At 39.8% G+C, this 20,176-nt stretch overlaps 1 protein-coding gene across 2 annotated transcripts; it reads right to left on the bottom strand.

Moving 5' to 3' along the window:
• Positions 1 to 71: 71 nt before the first annotated feature.
• Positions 72 to 18,557, bottom strand: LOC129421850 (UDP-N-acetylglucosamine--peptide N-acetylglucosaminyltransferase 110 kDa subunit). Of its 2 annotated transcripts, none has more exons than XM_073854061.1 (22): positions 18,119 to 18,557; positions 17,238 to 17,418; positions 14,138 to 14,381; positions 13,403 to 13,471; positions 10,115 to 10,231; positions 9,423 to 9,502; positions 9,150 to 9,345; positions 8,556 to 8,696; positions 8,376 to 8,476; positions 8,092 to 8,272; positions 7,849 to 7,950; positions 7,592 to 7,771; positions 7,292 to 7,450; positions 7,130 to 7,219; positions 6,924 to 7,049; positions 5,527 to 5,697; positions 5,322 to 5,438; positions 5,067 to 5,231; positions 1,850 to 2,002; positions 1,416 to 1,668; positions 1,113 to 1,236; positions 72 to 972 (listed from the first exon to the last, which is right to left on the bottom strand). In XM_073854061.1, exons 1-22 carry the CDS (start codon positions 18,153 to 18,155, stop codon positions 792 to 794), a joined length of 3,168 nt encoding a protein of 1,055 aa, XP_073710162.1. In that variant the 5' UTR covers positions 18,156 to 18,557; the 3' UTR covers positions 72 to 791. The 2 variants fall into 2 exon arrangements, with proteins under 2 accessions (XP_073710162.1, XP_073710163.1); XM_073854062.1 differs by having other exon boundaries at positions 17,238 to 17,388.
• Positions 18,558 to 20,176: the final 1,619 nt, after the last annotated feature.

Raw genomic sequence — 20,176 nt, 5'->3', positions numbered from 1 at the left:
TCATCATAAATGTGTCGTCTCCTAAAAGAAATAAGACAAATGAAACCCGTAGCCAAGTATATGCAACTCTCTTGAAGGTTTGCCACATCGCTTTATTTCAGTTTATGTAAAGAGCCTTGCACAAAGCATAAATAAAACTGATTATTAAGGAAGACAGTGTACAAAACCAAAACAACATACTTACCTAGACCTTTCCAAGTAAAAATCATAAGAAAAGAAAACCCAAATAAAGTCAAGTCAATGCTCTGTGTAATCTGACACTCCAGTTTGTTCTCATAGCGTGTTTTCAATAAAAGAGATAAATAACTTTCTGTCGATAGATTATGGAAAACGTTGGCATTCAGTAGTGGGAAAATGATACGGATCCATCACTCAACTAGATCATGATGAGAAAGCTAAAATAGGTCAAGGAGCACATCACCTAACTAAAAAAACAAGATCACATCTCTGTGTTAAAGCCCATTTCAATCCTCAGTTCAAATACCGTCTCTCTCGTTGATCATCCACCTTTTCAGAAAGATCACTGCAAAATGACAGAACCAGGACTCCATACAGAAGCAGAAAAAAGTGTTAAGAGTCAACCAACATGAATTTATTCAAGGTATGATGGCCAGGGGGCGGAGCATCAGTGCTGTCCACTCTGGCTCATGAAAACTAAAGTTGGCTGTGATCAAAGTGATGGTGCTCACACGTAGGCTCTTTAAGAGTCTCTGACACATACTGAAGGACATGGATAAGAGGGCGAGGCTGATCAGTAAAAGGAGGGAGGGGCATGCATCGGTGCGCTGGGCTTAGGTGCTCTCACTGGTCTCCAGAGAATGCACTTTGACTAGATGATCAGGTTTGCCTCCGGCTGCATAGTGCTCCCACATCTGCAGGTAGAGCCTCTCCAGTTCAATGGTGTACTGTTTGGTGTTGAAGAGTGGACTGCAGATCCGTTGCTTCCACACACGCGAGCGGATTTTCTTCAGGCTGTGGGAAGAAACAATACATTTCAGATCAACCTTTAATGCATTTAATTAATATTTCAGACAGGAAAATCATTTACATATCCTCAAAAAGGAGTTGATCTACTACAAGGGAGACTAAGTTGAAATGAAGAACTGGCTTACTATTCCATATCTGTGCCGAGCTTGACGGCAACATCTTCATACTCCTGACGACTCGGAGCGATGAGTTCAGGACAGCCAAGACAGGTCAGCTGAGAGGCTGCGACACGAGACGCCAGTGTCTCTCCTACACAAGACAAAGTGTTACATTTCATGAGAAAAAAAATCTGATTAGAGTTACGTTGGTCTGGGATAAATCCAGGTCACTTGCAAGTTTAAGTATGAATAATAACAACAGTGATGCTTGCTTTGACAAACATCACCAAGGACAAGCGACTCTGTGTGTGTACTGCGAGGACACGTTACCTGGCATGGTGACCATTGGGGTACCGGCCCACAGCACATCCATGCCTGTTGTGTGTCCGTTACAGAGTGGGGTGTCCAGACAAACATCCGCTAACTGTCCACGCCTCACATGCTCCTCTTTGGGTGCCACAGGAGAGAAGATGATGCGAGAGGCAGGCAGACCCAGATTCTGAGCGTACTGCTGGATGTTGGGCTCACCAACCGCTGGGAAACGCAGGAGCCACAGCACACTGTTGGGCACACGCTTCAGGATCTATATAATACAGAAACACAGCGAGTTAAGCTGATGACCAGGCCAAGAGTTTTTATTTTTATATAAAGAAAAAGCCTACTTTAAAAACATTAGGGCATTAGTCAAGTTGTAGTCGTAATAGGAATAGCTTTATTTTGTTTGATTTGAGTAAAATGTGATTAGACATTGTTGTTGATCTTACATTGGCCCACATCTGCAGAGTGGGAGGGTCAATCTTATAGAGCTGGTTAAAGTTGCAATAAACAATGGAGTCTTCAGGTAGGCCGTACTGTGAGCGGGTAGTCACCACGATTGTTCTGGGAACCTCCTCTCCGGTTGCTGCCTTGTTGTTAATCTGAACAGAAACATGAACACATAAACTACCAGTTTAGTTTAGGGAAAAGACAAACACACCCCGCGTGAGAGAGTCCATTACCACCTCCACCACATTCGTGCCATCTAAAGTGGTCTTAAGGTCCAGGTGAAGAAAAGTAATGATGACTATTGGGAATCCTGTCTCAAAGTGTGTTAATCTAGGGCAGCTTTAATTGTGCCGTACCTGCAATGCTACAGTCCCAGATACTACAACCTCCTCCGCTGTAAAAATCTGAAAAACAACAACATTTGGAAACATTGCCTACTATGATGCAGTATAATCTCTTAGCAAGATCTTTGTTCATGTGGAGATCAAATCAGCAGATGATTAAAGGAGAAAACTGATCTGAGATGATTCAAATCATTCCATCGCCAACCAGAGGGGAAATAAAGCAAGTTTAGTATATGCATGAACCCAAAGACAAGAGCCTTCTGATAGAGACCTCACACCCTCAGTTTGGACATAAATGCGTTGCGGACATGGACAATTCTGAATTGATTCACAAATTAAAAAAACGTGATGTTATTGGAAGCAAAAGGAGGGTTTGTATACATTTTTACCAACACATTTCCCTAACTTTTGAGTTACTTTCAAGGCAAAATGTATGACCCAGAAAATGCCATTTACATAATACAGAATAAAAACCTAATGAAAATGTACATTGTGCTTTGAATAAAAGCATCTGCTAAATGCCCAAACGTAAATGTAAAATGTACCACACCTACACTAAAATCAATGACAGGCCATTTGTTTTCTTACAAAGTAAAAGTTTATTTAATAATTCTAATAAGTACTTCGAGAACAGCTTCTGAACTGATTCAGAATCGAATAGGGACGATTACTGGTTTTAAGATTAACCATGATAAAATGTCCTGACGGTTAGTATTACTGTTTAAAATGTAATTATCATTACAACTGTGTTTGATTACCATGACTTTAAAAACTCGAGTTAAATCCTGTCCAGCCAGAATCAGTTTGACGCAGGCGCGCACATGCAACATAGTTTTTTGCACAAAAACGCATTTAACGGATAATGTATTATATTCATTCATAGTAAAAGACAGATTTATTTATTTTTTTACTACAGAAATAATTTCAGCGACATGAAATATTAAATTGCGATTTTTAAAAATATAACTTGTTCACATGTTTTCAATGTGTGCATCAGTTCTTTTTAAACATTTCCATCTCATTTTAATAAAACCATGATAATATTGATAAGTGATAACCCTGGTCACTATAATCGTGATATGAAATTTTCATACTGTCCCATCCCTAGAATCACATCATGAGGGTCCTACAGATTACCTCCCCTAACCATAGATAAAAGCTATAAATAGATAGATAAAAGATATAAAAGCTAGATGTCTCGCCCGCGCTGCTGGCCAATTGAGTGGAACGTCCGCATTTAGCGGCCATCCTACCACAGGCGCTCGCTCACCCGTAGCATTGAGTTTTAATGGTGCAGATACTTTTAAATGACCACAACTGGTATAATTTTTTTACTGATTTTCAAACGGTTTGGTTTGTTATAAACGTCAAAGATGTACCCATGTATGGAGGACCACAAGAGTCATGCAAAATGTAATGAAGAACTTAAATATTTAATAACTACCTGGACAATAAAAATAGCAATTAATAGATTTGTTTAAAAATTCATTAATTAATCTATGAATAAATAGACAATGTTACAAAAAAATAATTTTGTAACATTTTATTAGACAATAAAAAGTGAGATTATAAAATAACGTAGAAATGAAATATTAATCAATTAATAAATAGTTCAAAGGAATATAACAATTTACAAAAACAACACAAAACACTCAATAAGTTCATAATTTTAAAATGCATTTACAAATTCTTAAATAATGGAATTTCAAAATGTATTTCAAAAAGCGATTTAGAAAGAGAAATAAATAACTGGATTTATAAATTGAACCCATGGTTCTCCTTATTCTTTTCGCTATTCGATTTGCTTTTCATTTTAGCCTCTTTATTTAGCTTTTCTGTGACTCTTTGGGTCCTAGCAAATGGTCAAATAAGAAATGCAAATTAGCTATGGCCAGGTGGATGTAACAAGCTCGCTGATTGGCTTTGATTGTACGTCATGCGCAGATTTATAGATCTTGGATGATGATCCAAAGAGTAACAAATAAGGAGAACCATGGGGAAAATGAAAACAGAAATGTTAAATGGAAATGTCCTTTTAAATGCCTAATTTAAACCTGCATGCATTTGTAGTTCAATTTATAAATCCAGTTATTTATTTCTCCTTTTAAATCGCCCCCTGGAATACATTTTGAAACTCCATCATTTAATTAAGAATTTGTAAATGCCATTCAAAATTATGAACTCATTGAGTGCTTTATGCTGTTTTTGCAAATCGCCGTAAATTTGAACTATTTATTAATTAATCAATATTTCACTTCCACATCACCTTCACAATCTCACTTTTTATTGCCTAATAAAATGTTACATAATGATTTTTTATCAATGCTACGAATGAGCGAGCCCGTGGCAAGATGGCTGCCATGTGATGACGTTAGAGACTCCGCCATAACACATCTAGCCTTTATACATATCTATGCCCCTAACATTTCGCATGCCATGTGAACATGTTTACTCTCTTGCTAAAAAATCTAATATAACTTCAATAAAAATGCTTGGTGTACATCAGTTTTTCGGGCCACATAAAACCTTTCAGCCAACTAACTGCAACAAATATCGATTTATATCTGTGCATGTCCAAACAGTGTGCTACATGACACAGACAGTTGTGAGAATTATCTACAGAAGACAGTAAAGGAAATATTTATGAAACAATACCTCCAATAGAGCTGTGCAATCAGAATAACAGCTTAACCAGATTATAAACTTGATCAATTATCCACTCATTCATCTTGGTAAGATTGATGGGTAAGTACTAAATCACAATCAAACAACAGAGCGAGACCCTCAAAGCCAAAAAGAAGTTTACTCAAGAGGAAGTCTGTAGCAGATATAAAACCAGTGTTAGGATGAGTAGTTAAGTTGCAGGTCGTACCTGAGTTGTGGCTAGGCCATTGCTGACAGTAAAGCCGTTGATGGTCACTTGGATCTGGCCTTGGTTGATCATGTTAATGATGGCCTCAGCAGCTGTGTTCATAGGGATGACGGGCATGGAGAGGGTACCGTTACTATCAGGCACCTCCTGGCCATCACACTCCATCTTAAAGCGGGAATTATGGTCAATTATGAATGTACACCTCAATCGATAAAAAAACATGTGATCTGATAAAGCAACAACTTCTTTGTTTACCTTAACAACTTTGACATCTGGCAGACTTTCCAGGAAGGCTTTCAGATCAATGCCATTCAGCACAATACGATTGTCAAAAATGTGTCCATTGGACTTGAAGTCAATTACCGCCTTTTTCTATATGGCAAAAGGTAGATAACTTCATATTACAAACTTTGAAACATGAATATTTTGAATATGTTTGATTAAAGTGATAAAATCTTACCTTGAGATGAGGGAACATGTTAGCGTGATCTCCAATGAAGAAAGTGTTAGGCATGTAGGCCAGTTTCTCAGAGTACTGCTCAGCGACCTCAATAGGAGACGTCTCCTTATCGCTGATGATGTAGTCCATGAACGGAGCTCCGCTGGTCCCAGGGTAGCCGAGCCACATAGCCTGTGGAAAATACACGCGAACAACACATTTATATTCTGACACAACCTTAATAGATTTACATGCGTTTGCATGTAACAGAGATCATGTCAGTGCGTTACAGAGATCCAAATTTAAAGATCTCATCTACAGGTATTTTCCCTGTCTGGTTTGTGCATATTCATACTTGTTTGTTTTGCATGCCTATTTTAATGTAATGTATGCATAAATACAAAGCATACTATGTGGGTGATTCTCACGAAACTATTGAAACACCACGGCACTAATGATTTTAGCTTTAAAATGTGCAATATAGTAACATTAAAAAGCATCAGAATTAACACAATACTGTGTTCTACCTTGCACAATGTGTGATTTCAACATAAGAATTTATAATTGGAAATTTTATCTCATTTTCTGCTGAAATTCTCATTACCGCAATGTGTCCGGCTGTGTTTGAACATGCGTTATGTTGTAATTTAATCAAATTAACACAAAAATATTAAGAAAAAAAATAAATGGATGTTTTGCTAGACTACTTTAGATGACAGAAAAAATATTTACTGAATATTCATGTATAATAATAATGAAGAAAAATGAGGAAAATGATGTGTCCATGCCTGATGTTCTCATCCTCCGCAACACTTTTTGAGAACAGTTTAAGCACACATACAGAATTTTAATAAAGTTTGATTTTGAGTGACCAAGCACATGGACCAGTTACTTCAAGATGGATACCAGGTAAGATCATTTTTTTACAGTTAATTTGAAATATTGTCTTGTCAGAATGCTTACACGACATTTTAAATATCATTACCGCAACGGATGCTTATTAAATGTTAATTTAATTAATAGAAGCATAATACTTTGATTTTAAATGCATGTGCAGAATCTCCAAATTATGTTCTTTCAGGTTTGTCATGTCATTTTGAAAATATGTCAGGTGTTGATGTTTTCTGACTGTTGCGGTAATGAGATTTTTTAGGACTAAATTATGTTACAAAAAGTGTTAAATGATAAGTAAAAGTTTTTAAATTAATGTTCCCATTTACTCCAGACTTTGTTTTTCAATGTCTGGTGGGAAAAAAAGTAAATTTAAGCATTTTTTACATTTTCATGCTTGACATTTTTAAAACCAAGTTTTCGTACACCCACGTATATGAGCAACACTGACAGTAATGCATCCCTCATCAACCATTACTGATTAATTAACAATTATTATGAAGATGACATCTTATTAAAACACTTACCTGTATGGGTGCTGGGCGCAGTGCAAACAGCTCATTGCGTGCTCCCTTAGTATAACCATTCATGTTGACCAGGATGTGGACTCCATCTTGGTGTATCCTGTCAGCTGCTTTTCCATTACAAGGAATCTACAGAGACACAGATAAGGTCAATAAGAGGAAGAACGAAGACGATAGCTCAGGCAAGTTTGTTTTATAAGTGTACAGACCTGTGAGAGGTCGATGAAGTGATGAGTCTCCGCCATAACTTTGACTCTGAAGTTGGTGCTGTCATCAGGGCTAAGAGCGTAACAGAAGACCTCAAAAACACAACAGTATCAGCACAATGTGTTCAATGTGCAGATCAACGCTATAATGAACCGATTCCTCACCTCAAACTTCTCATTGTTGTGCATGCCAGGGATAGACTGCATCAGGTGGGAAGTGGGATGATTTCCAAAATCTGAACTAACGTAGCCCACTCGGATACGACCCGCACTGGCCTTCAGGTCTTTAGGATACTCATAGGGAGGTTTATGTAGAGCATTGATCTACAGAAGAGCAAACGGCGATGCTTAAACATTAGCAGGATTCAGCTAATGCATGTTAATTATCTAAAGTTTGGATGTTAAAATGTGATGTGGATTGTGAAGTGATACACACGTGTGCAAAATCTGAATACATTTACACACCTTATCCAGACAGAGGTTGCCGTGTCTCTCTGCAATTGCCTTGCGGAAATTGTGAGAAAGGGGGTACAGCATGCTGTGATGCGGGTGCACAGATGGCAGGCGATTCTTCTCCAGCTGATCGGCCACAATGGTCACAAGCTTCTTCATACGCTCGTCATAGTCAGTCCAGTCACACACAATCTGAACAAAGAGTGAATTATATAAAGACGTACAGCTGAATGTCGCACATACAGTCTTCATTTATAAATTTCACGTACCTGTAGACAGTGAGCCAGGTTACAGTAAGCATCAGGGAAGTCAGGTTTCAACTTCAATGCGGTGCGGTAAGATGCAATCGCTTCGGGAATGTTTCCAGAATCCTATAAAAATGCATTCATTAGAAAATAAACTGGATGGTAATTATTTTAATTACCAGCACAATAAAACCAGGAATACATTTGCACATTAACTCTTCATCATGATATAAGGTCAATATTACACATCTGAATTGAAAGTAACACAGAATATGGCATAAGGTCTCTGAAATCCTTGTGAATGGAAGCCAAGTTACTGTGAGCATCTGCAAAAGCAGGATTGATCTGAATGGCGCGGGTGTAACACTGCAGGGCGCCTTGAACATCCTGCATCTCTTTAAGAGTGTTGCCCATATTGGAATATGCATCAGCAAATGTGGGGCTAATTCTGCACGATGGATAACAATGAGACATGTGAGACATGATATCTACTGGGTTAAACGGTTCACTTTGCTTTCTTAAGTAACAATGTGATGTTTGGGTGAACATACCTGATGGCCTCCTTATAATGCATGAGAGCTTCCTGGAGTTTCCCTTGCTGTTGCAAGACACTGGCGAGGTTCGAATGGGCAGCAGCGAATTCTGGGAACACCTGAGCGACACAAAAAAAGATCAAAATACTGTATATCACTGCCTGGATGATGTTTCTGTGATGACCTGGTCTCTCTTACCTCCAGGGCTTTCCTGTAAAGCTGCACAGCCTCCTCAATGTTGCCCTGCTCACGCTTGATGTTGGCCAGATTGTTAAGTGAATCGGCGTGGGTCGGACACAGACGCAGGGCTGTGTTGTAGCATTCTTCAGCTTCAGAAACCTGACGTAAGACACAAATCTGAAACTGACCCTTCTGAGGAAACTATGGGAAATAATGTGAAGAAGTCATGTGACAAATTTAATCTGTTAAGCCACCCGCCCATCAAAGTTAAAGGTGTAACAAAGTATTTTTTATGTATTTGAGCTAGAACAAAAACAACATATCGTGAAAGCTTGGCATCAACACGAGAGCAGCGTGAGCTCGTCAGGATGACAGACGTGCATTTTTATATAATAAAAGTATATAGCAAAATATAGTTTTTTTCATATTTCTAGAGCATTTATTATATGAAACAACCTTTGTAATGATATATAGTATGACAAGTTTAATACTGCTCTTGGTCAATATAATACACAAACAAAAACACGTTGGGCCCACTCACACGGGTCGGTCGGCTTAACAAGTTAAAATATTACATAACGTTAATAATAATGAACACACAGAGGTTCTTACATTGCCCTTCTCCTTCAGGGCATTGGCGAGATTGCAGTAAGCATCAGGAAAGTGCGGCTGCAGCTCAATGGCACGACGGTAGGTGTCGATGGCCAAATCAATCAAACCTTGCTCATAGTACACGCAGGCCAAGTTCCCATGCACAACAGCATGGTTAGGGCTCAGACTGAGGGCACGGAGATAGCCGGCAACAGCTCTGAAGAACAAAACATGTGTTTAACAGGACATCGAAAAGAGTCAAAAATTTTAAACTGAAAGCAGACAACGATTTACCTGTCAAAGATTCGAGCCTCTTTCAGAACATTACCCAAGTTAATGTAAGCATCCAGAAAGTTTGGATCCAGTGTCACAGCCTGTAAACACAATAAACATGTTAATTCATTGCCTTTAAGCGTTCTTAGGGCTCAGTCACACCAAAAGCGTTTATGGCAGTTGCAGGCGCCTTTTTTGAATGATATTCTATGGGCAGGGCGCGTTTGCGCGCTGTTTATGCGCGCCGAGCGCCTTGCGGTTTTCTGCCGCCTGCCGCGCACGCGTTTTTGAAGGAGCGCTGAGAGCGGAGAAAGCGCCTGACGTCATTCGCGTCTTCCATTGTCCAATCGAATGAGGGGAGAGGCGGGCCTTACGTTGTGGTGAGGGAAGTGTACAGTTTCTTTGAAGAACCGGACTCCACTCGCTCACTCTCTCCTGTGTGTTTGTGCATCTCTCACCCTCAAACAAGGTCAGAGCAAGCGTCCTCTTTTTAAAGTTTCTGCTAATATGACAGTTAACAGCAAAAGAGCGCTCACGCTTCAATATTTGATTGACAAGACAGCTGACTCGGTGGTTGCTTAGCAATATGAAAAGCCGCGCCGCACTGCTCTTTTTTTAAAAAAGGCAGTGCGTCGCGCCTTGCGTTTGCAAGCGTTTAAAGCGCTTTTGGTGTGACTGAGCCCTTATACTATATTTTAAAGATGATGGCAAACCTTTTCAAAATGATGTATGGCCAGCCAGATCTCTCCCTGAGCGTTGAACACACAGCCCAGGTTACTCCAAGCCACGGCGAAGTTCGGCTGAGTCTCAATTGCTTTCAGGTAACAAGCCTTGTGTAGGTTAAAAGTAAAAACCAGGAAGAATAGAAAGAGGGTAGATAGAGGAAGGGTTGCAAAAGAAAATAAACCAAAAGATCAAATAAAAAGGAAGAAAAACAAAAAGGGCAGACAAAAGAACAGTTAGCATCCATTCTCAATAAAGCAAAAAGCGAGTCTACAGCATGGGCTCGCAGGCGCAAATTCTGCCGCGCAAAGCTGCACACTTTTTCCTACGCTGCGCTGATCCAACCAACACCAACACTCCCACTTACATTCTTCAGTTATGAGCTTAAACGTCTCAAGAAAAAATAATTTTACATTAAAAAAAACAGCAGTAAATTCTGCTTCCGGATAAGAAAGTCAACATAAATCTGGTATTTTTTCATCAATTCACAACCTTAAATGCAAGTGTGGCGTGCAGGTGGAGGTACCTGTAATGCATGCGCAAAAAGCCACACGTGCGGCCACTTGGTCTTGGCGCACCGTGGTCGCAGCTTGCTTTGTTTTCGCACGCGCTCGCATTCGCCCGCGCTCACGCCAGCTCAGAGTGCCGAATGCAGACCTGGAGCGATCCAACTCCCCGCCAGATAGGCACACGCTAAAAAACCCTTTACCCTTCGGGGGCTTCGCCTGAAGTTAGATCCCACTGCCAAATACACATTCCCTTTTTAAAGCGTTTACATAACGGTTGCCAATGGTGTGTCACGTCTAGGGCTGGGAATTCACTGGGTGCCATGCTAGAAGAGAGAGGGCATGCAGGTCTGCAACCCGCAAGGGAAAGAGGGGAGGGGCGGGGTGTGGTTTAAGCACGCGCCTCTCTGTCGCACTCAAAGGGATTTTGTCGCTGCGCAGCCCTTGCGTCGCTGCAGACTCACAGCGCATCATCTGCTCAGCAGAACGCTGCAACTCCAAATAAAGGAGAAAAAATAAATCATAATCCAAATGAACAGGAAAAAAATAATCAACAAGTAAAAGAGTTAGAGGGTTCTTACTGTGCTTTTGTATGCCTACAGCATCCAATCAATTTAGCTTTTAATTACTCGGGCATTACAGTTATTTACTACGTGTTTATTCTGACTTGTTTTTGGTCTTCAAAGGTAGCCACAAGACAGCAGAACACAGGTATTGGAGTAAGGTGTTTTTCTTTCGTTGGCAGTTACAAACCCGTTACCATATTTTTGGACTTTGAGGGGGGTGGCCGCAGCTGGAAGAAGAGGAGAAGACTGACGCTGCCCTAGCGTTCCTGTCCACCGGACCGCACCTACGCAGGAATAGTGTCACCCACCTGAAACCTTCTAAATAACAATATCAGTGGTGGAAAAACCAAAAGAGACAAAATAAGAAAAACAAGAGCGTTAGTAAAAGTTTGCAATCAAGACATTTCATATGGATATCAAAACTTGCATTGCATCAAAACAAAACCCAAAAAAAAAGGAACAAGTAAAAAGAAAGCTTTATCAAATGACCTAAATTAGTTTAAACCCATGCAACACGTAGGATTTTACATATTTGGAGACAAGAGTATTGCTCATAAAGGGGTCGAGAGTGAAGAAAGGCTTTATGATTTACAGACAGATTTTGCCGTTTTTAATTAACCCGTCACATTTTAAAATACAGATATAAAGGAGGGAGGCAAACTGGCTTGATCTTACCCAAATGAACTGATAACTGGATTGTTATTAATAACCATAACATACAAAAGGTCAAAAAATATAATCAGCGATTCCTTGATTGTATTCTTTGTTTACATGGTTTAATAGTCTTTTCCTGTCCTGAATTCTTGACTCCTGGCCATTGGAAATAAAGGAAAAAGTCTGGAGTTTAATGATTTCATAATCATCTAGAAGCCTCCACAGCTCTGAAATAAAGAGGTCATCGCTTGTGTTGCGCACGTATGTTTCTCTCTCTCTAACAAGGTGTATGTCTGACGCGTGCGGTGGAGCGCAGAAAGAGATCTGTCTGCCTGGCACAGCCCGGGGCGAATGCACAGTGTTCAAAAAACTTAAACCCTCCCAAACACGGTTATCACTATGATACTAGACTTGTGGGCGAGAATGAGGGAGTAACAAAATGGGGCGACCACTTAGCTACACTGTGAAGCCCTCGAAGAGCATCTGTTGGCTTAGCTGTTGGGTCAGACAGACAGTTCAGAGCGCGCGCACTCCACAGGCCCTGAGCGAGCGCGCGGGGGTTTAGGAGCGGCGGAGCTGGTGGGGAGCCGCCAGCACCCTCGTACTCTTCCCCACTTCGCCCCCATAAGGCACCAAATAAGAGGGATTCTAACCAATGAGAGGACAGCTCTCCGTTTAATCTCACAAAGGCCCACTTGAATTTACAAATCACAGCAATGCTGCCTCCAAAAAGTTATTTACAAGGATCTCATTAAAACATTGAGATATTTGCCAATTCTCAATCTGTAATCTTTAACGGGGATGAATTTTGAATAACTGAGATATGGGATTGCTTGGTTAGGGTTAGAAGCCATCTTATTTCTTGCATTGCAAAGATCACTACCTTCATCAGTCCATTTATACCTTCAAGACCGAGCCAGCAAAATCCCTCCAAAAGACTACAGGCAATAAAAGCGTGCCAATACAGCAGCATGTGGTTTAAGATCCCCATTTGTTGAGACACAGAGTAGCCCAGCCTTTCTTCCTGTGGGTGAGGGCAAGCGCTAACTGGCCGGGCCAGAATAAAACAGTTTAGATAGAGAGGAAGGACAAAAATAACACAGAAAGAGGGGGCTTGTGTCTCTAGCAACCCAAATGAACATCAACAACAAATAGGGAAAGAGGCCTTCACTTCACTATATGTAATAATACTGAAATAAGATTATGAAATGGAGAGAGAGAGAGAGAGAGAGAGAGAGAGAGAGAGAGAGAGAGAGAGAGAGAGAGGATGTGTATCTATCTAGGTGAGAGACATGTGACCCAGTGTTTCTGGGTGTATTATCTTTAGTGAAGGTATACCCAGCACTTAATGCTGGGACTGATGGTAAAGAGAGTAGTGTAGAAGTGATGGAAAGACATGAGTAACGCTAACAAACTCGACAGAGAAAACACCTAACACTCACTCCCATAATACAGGAATGGCTAGGTCTCTGATGGGGATTACAGTATACACACAGTATAGCATACATGTGTACAATAAAAAACGTACAAGGGCCGACATGTTTAAACATACCTTTGCTTCTTCAAGGCGCCCAAGCGCTTTAAGGAGGTTACCCAAGTCACTCCGTACACAATACAGATCCTATAAAAAAGAAATGAAGAGCTCAAGGAAATCCCATGGAGCAGAAATCACCCTAAAGATTCATAATTTTTATAATAATTCATTTCATTTCATTTATAAAACATTTTCTACAGAACTCAAAGCGCTTTACATATGAAAGGGGAATTCTTCTCAAACACCAACCATTTAAACATCATCAACAAACCTCATCACACATTTGCAGTCACGTAAAGGAATTTCAGTGGCAAGCAGGGTGAGATAAATGAACAAAAATGCACAAAAATGCCACCCAAGTAAAAAACTAAATGTATTACAACTATCAGAATTAATATGAAAATGAATGAAGACATCAAATAAAATTACAGCGAGCCGTGTCATGCAAAGCAGCTCGCTATACTTCTCCATTTCAGTTTTGCTTCAGTGCGGGTGGGATTATAAAAATAAACAGTTGTCTATTAATGAATCTCTGAATTTTAATAGTTAATATACATTTGTGTTAAGTAATGCTAGATAATAAATAGGTGGGATTATAAAAATAAACAGTTGTCATTTTCTATGCGCTAAAGGAACTTATGCGTGTACAGACAAAATTCTACAACAAAAATGATCAAGATATACATTTAAATTATACCAGTCCTCTCTAAAGCCCACTGAGGCTCAGTGATTTGAATAGCGAGTGATACCCACCGGATTATACTGAAGAGCAGATACATATGCTTGCACCGCTCCCTCCATGTCCCCCGCCGCCACCAGCGCAGCTGCCAGATTTATGTATCCATCGATGAAGTCCGGTTTGAGATGCAGTGCGTGACGATAGTGCTCAATCGCCTCCTGGAGTTGACCTCGTTCCTTGTAGACATTGCCCAGGTTGGAGTAGGCCTCAGCCAGCATTGGATTCTGCTTGATGGCCAAAGTGCTGAAATGGGCCGACCTGCATGCCAAGAAAAGACTGATGTGTTGCAACTGAAAAGTGCTGTGGCGGCAACGCGAGGGTCAAAAAGATTGCCTGCCTTGAAGTCTGTGTAAAATACGCTATTAAATGTGTTCCGAGTTTGTCACATCACAAAAAAATACAAACAAAACTCCCTGCAAGATAGTTTTATTTTGAAACGGGGATCAAAAATTTTAACAATGCTGCGCTTTCTTCTTGGTTTTAAAATAGACCAAAACTTCTTAACAAAACTCACCTGCAAATGTTACAAGATTCGTAGCTCGTCGCTGTAGTCTTTCAGACAACATCTGTGGGTTTATTATGTTGTTGGTTTTTTGTAGCTGTCCTTAAATTACTTAATCATTTTGATCACAGCAATGTCCCACTGAGTGATTAAAGCTCTTTCAGATGCTCACTAGTAATTAGGGATGTGCATATTCGTTCTGCAATAATAATTCAAATTGAAAAAATGCTATTTTAATGTTTGTTTTTAAAGCACCACCGCAGGGTTAAGGCTAATGTTCATTTAATGCATTTTCACGTATTTTACAGATTTTAAATGTAAAATATACATGAAAATTAACTTATGTATGTATTTCTGATTGTTCTATCAATTCAGATCACAGACTAATTTAAGGACTTAGATTAACTGGTTGTCTGTTTTTGTTCACCGGCTCACGTGTTATTTACATCCTCTGATAGATTTGATAGTTTTCTGTTATAAAGCAGACTTTATTTTGTTAATAATGAGACCAAAACTGAGAACATTTATTATATGCGGTGCTCTGTGGAAGTGAACCGGATAACTGCAGATGTCTGTTTAACAGTAGCAATAGCTGCGTCTTTGTGAAGTGTTGTTAAATTAACCTTGTTACTTTGCACAGCAATAAGATCAAGTCTCACATTATTTATAAAAGCCAGAATCAGCTTGACGCAGGCGCGCACATGCAACATCGTTTTTTTTCCGAATCACTGGTTCGGAGTAGGGATGGGACGATTACCGGTTTCACGATTTACCATGATAAAATGTCCTGACGGTTAGTATTATTGTTTAAAATGTAATTATCATTATAACCGTGTTTGATTACCGTGATTTTGAAAACTCGCGGTAAATCCTGTCCAGCCAGAATCAGCTTTATGCGTTGTTTATGTGTGCATTTGATGTTCTTATTTAAGGTACTGTTCATTAAAACTGGTTCATACATCTCAGGGCTCCAAGTTAATGTTCATTTAATGCAGGGGTGTCCAATACGACCAGTCGATCGCAAATGCAATGCCGGTAGATCGCACATAAGTTAATAACCATGTATGCTGCTCCACGAGCTTCGGAAAACAAAGCGCCAAATTGGCATTATGGTCTTAGAAACAAGTCTTTTTGAGTTGCTGCGCATTTCTTCTCAAGTGTGTTTTAATGAAACTTATGCCTGCTGCAGCGGAGTCGTCTAACTTCCAAAATTTGGATGCACATTCTTGCCTTCATGCGCAGGAGTTGATCCACACGTACGGTTTATGTGTGCGCGATCGATCGATCGACCGAACTAGAGAGAGAGAGATGCTTCTGATAATGTTGTCATTTTCTAGTTTATTTCATCAAAACCGCATCTCCGCTATAAGGAGTACTCGGCATGTACTTTTATCATTTTAAAAGTAGATTGCCACACAAAAAAGGCTGGACACCCCTGATTTAATGTTTATGCTTAAAAAAGTGCATATAGCTGCTAATTGTATTTGTTGTTTGCTGATTTTCAAAAATGTAACTTGTTAAAATGTTTTTAGTATGTGTATCAGTTTTTTTTTAACATTTCCATCTCAATTTAAGAAAACCATGATAATATTGATAACCGTGATAACTTTGGTCACTATCATGATATGAAATTTTCTAACCATCCCATCCCTAGTTCGGAGCGTGTTTCAAAACTGGCCAAGTCATGTTCTTTTAGCTAACGATTACGTCATAACTGTTTCGAAACGTTTCGAAAATCCAGCGTGTGTGGTGTTTTGAACGCTTCAAAAAACTGAATATAGTTTTTGAAGCAATTGGTTCAAAGCTTCAAAAAGCTTAGTTTCTCCCATCACTAGGTAGGATATATGATTGTCTATCTTCACAAAAACATTTCAAACTAAATAAAGATGATATTCATATGTTGACTGTGCAGTCTTATATGTAGCCTTTGTTTTTGTTTTCGCTCCGGGCTCTTACTTGGTATTTCGAATCCAACCCTACACACCTAACTCTAATTTTAGGTAGCCCTGAACAACTTGATTATCGGGTTCAGGTGTGTTTCCCTGGGGTTGAACTAAAATCTGCAGGACATGTGCTCTCAAAAAACAAGGCTGGAGAACTATGGTTTACATAATTACGTACTTTATGTCCTCAAACTTTAAACTTCGCTTAGGGTTGGTTTATGGTATAATATAATTTGTACTGAATTGACCGACTTGAATCACCAAAAATTTGACACGGCCTTTCAACTTAAAAACACACTTAATATAACAAATATAAGCTTAACTTGTGGATATTTTCTAATTATAAGAGCAGACCCAACCCCGCTCCGTGAAGAGCAGACCCACCCCGCTCCGTGAAGAGCAGACCCACCCCGCTCCCTGAAGAGCAGACCCACCCCGCTCCGTGAAGAGCAGACCCACCCCGCACCGTGAAGAGCAGACCCAACCCCGCTCCGTGAAGAGCAGACCCAACCCCGCTCCGTGAAGAGCAGACCCAACCCCGCTCCGTGAAGAGCAGACCCACCCCGCTCCGTGAAGAGCAGAGCAGACCCAACCCCGCTCCGTGAAGAGCAGAGCAGACCCATCCCGCTCCGTGAAGAGCAGACCCATGCTCCATGAAGAGATTCTCACCTGTCAAGCCTGCGACACTGGAAGTGAATGGAGGACAGGAGGAGCAGGACACCAGTGTTATCTGGTTCCTGCCTCCAAAGCTGCATACAGTGACGCTCAGCCGCCTCGAAGTCTCCTGACTGATATTCCCGATGCGCCAGTTCTGCCAACCCTTGGAAGGAAAGAATACGTTTGGTTGGTTCTGGAGCACCAACGCAACCCAAAGGAGGGGGAAACAACACGTTAGAAGAAATGGAAATGAGGCAAAAAATAAATTATAAAAAAAAAATGACAAGAACACTGGTTCTTATTTTTTTTTAATGTGACATCTTGTTATTGGAAACCATTTTTGTGTCACTGCATTAAACATCAAACAAAAATGTATCTTTTAATGGTTTCTCAAGGATGCTGTTTTTATTGTTCAGCCATACAAATAGATAGAAAAAAATAAAGAAAAATTACTAAGCATCTAATGGATTTAAAGTAGTTGCTTAAACATGAATGTTTATAAAATATGAGTGAAATAAAAGCCAAAATAAAATGTAAAGGAGTGAATACTCATGCCAGTAAACAGGAATGATACGAAAGGTATTCATGGTATGAATGAACATGAAAAGGACAGATTCACGATATGCATGGGTGTGTACACAAGTACTAAGCCAAACTATCAACTACCATCACATTTTTATCAACAATATGAAATTATGAACAGTCGCAAATAACAACAAATAAGTTAATTACACCATACAGAAAAAAACAATCAGGAAAATTGTAAGTTATGTTGACACGGATAGATCCGTGACAGAATTTATAAACTGTCCGCTATCAAACTATTAGTGAGAATCATCATCAGAGATATTTAACACATCTGATAATAATATCAGTCACATTGTCATGGTTACCTGTGCTATCAGCCACGTTCCCCACCGAGCTCGCCATTTTTCCTTCGATTCCTACTAATTCCTGTGCCGTGACTGACAGGGTGACGATATACGACGTGAAATGTAATGTTCACAAACGTAACGTTAGTAATTTTAAAACTAGCTGCTGATATAAAGCCAAAACGCAGACGATAAACGCCGACCTCTCGGGGAAACGGCCTGCTGCTAGGCTAACACACAAACGGACGATTTCGGACAAATTTACAAAATCTGACGCGCAAGAGACTATTCGGGAAACTGTTGTCCAAGTTTGTTTACTTTCTCGAGAACGGTATATTTGTAAATGCACAACCTCGCGACTAAAGTGTGAAAACAGACGAATGCAAGGTCGATATTTTCAACATCGCGGAGATTTTGCTAACAATGGTCTTCTAGTCGCCTCCGAAATGGCGGATGTGGCTGGAACTTCTTTCTCGAGGGGGGAGTGGTGAGGAAGACAAAAAATAGACCCATCGAACACTTAGAAGTATTATAATTTATAAACCAATTGTAACTAGTATATCACCTGTGTTTATAAGAGAAGACAACAAGGTTTATAATTTATCTAGTTTTTCTAAATCTATTTTTTGTTTTATATTTGCTCACTCCGCTGTTCGTTATTCGGCTCTGCTATTCGGCTTATTGTATGGATCACTGCGCGAGCTACAGCTCAAATAACGATCAATCAATATGGCATTACGGGTGCAGAAGAGTGAAAGTCTAATGTGAAATGTAATAATAATAATGCCACAGAAGAGTAAACCGGTTCATCAAGAATGCTGTTAGTATAGTTAGGAAACACACATTAGTATTCATTGTTATTGTTTTAAAATACAAAACTTACTTAAATTATACAAAGTATATTAATTATATAGTAACCAATAATCTTAAACAATTTTTTTTAAAATGCAAATATCGAACAGGCATTCCCAGCAGGTACTCTGACCCATATATGTTTAATAAAGGCTAGACGTCTCGTCCGCGCTGCTGGCCAATTGAAGGTCCACATGTGGCGGCCATCTTACCGCAGGGCGCTCGCTCACTTGTAGCATTGCGTTTAATAGAGCATGTACTTTTAAATTACCATAATTTGCTCAATTTTCTACCAATTATTAAACGGTTTGGTTTGTTATAAACGTCAGAGATGTGTCTATGACACTGCATACTTAATTAATAATTTTCATGAATCATGTTAAAGCATCCAGATATAAATCATGTTATAGCCACGTTAATAACGTTTGTTAGAAACTAAACCGTTTGTAAATCGGTAGAAAATTGAGCAAGTTATTGTCATTTAAAAGTACCTGCACCATTAAACACAATGCTAGGAGTGAGCGAGCTGTCTGAGGTAAGATGGCCGCCAGGTGATGACGTTAGAGACTCCGCCGTAACACATCTATTATACATATCTATGCTCTGACCACTTTTATTTTACTATCTATTTAAATAAAATGTTTCTTATGTAAAGAAAATCAGATGTAGGCCTTAAAGCAAAGTTTGTTCAGTGTATGTAAAAACTTATAAGTGTAGATTCTTGGAAATGTGTGTCATTTAATAGAAATAGTGTGGGAATGTTTGTGCTATTCTGGCAGCAGGGGGCAGCAAGTTTATCAGGATGAGCACCGAGCACATACAGAGTGAAAGAATTCAAATCTTTTGTGTGTTTTGTTTATCAGACAATCTAACATATTGCTTTGCCCCTGTAATTTATGCCTGTTTGGGGTTAAAGGATTTAAATGGGTGCTGTGCTCCAGTCATCCTCAGCTGCCTTTCACAAAGCTTCATTTCTGCCAAAGCGAAGGAAGTAAACATACCCAAATCAATTCAGTCTCACATCCTGACCCAAGCACTCTGACTGATTGACGTGTCTAAAGAGTCGAGCCTGTGATGTGAGACCCGTTAAGTTTTTTTCTCAAGGGTTTGCATTGGTCGATCTGTATGGGAAATGGTTGACATCACTGCTGCACTGTATTCTTACTGTGTGTTCAAACTCGCCCCACTTACCCCGCTGTGGTGCTTGGCCGTTGCCTTGGGAAAGCT

Source organism: Misgurnus anguillicaudatus, chromosome 16, assembly GCF_027580225.2.
Source record: "Misgurnus anguillicaudatus chromosome 16, ASM2758022v2, whole genome shotgun sequence".
Lineage (NCBI taxonomy): Eukaryota > Metazoa > Chordata > Actinopteri > Cypriniformes > Cobitidae > Misgurnus > Misgurnus anguillicaudatus.
This window is presented reverse-complemented; position numbering and strand designations above follow the sequence as displayed.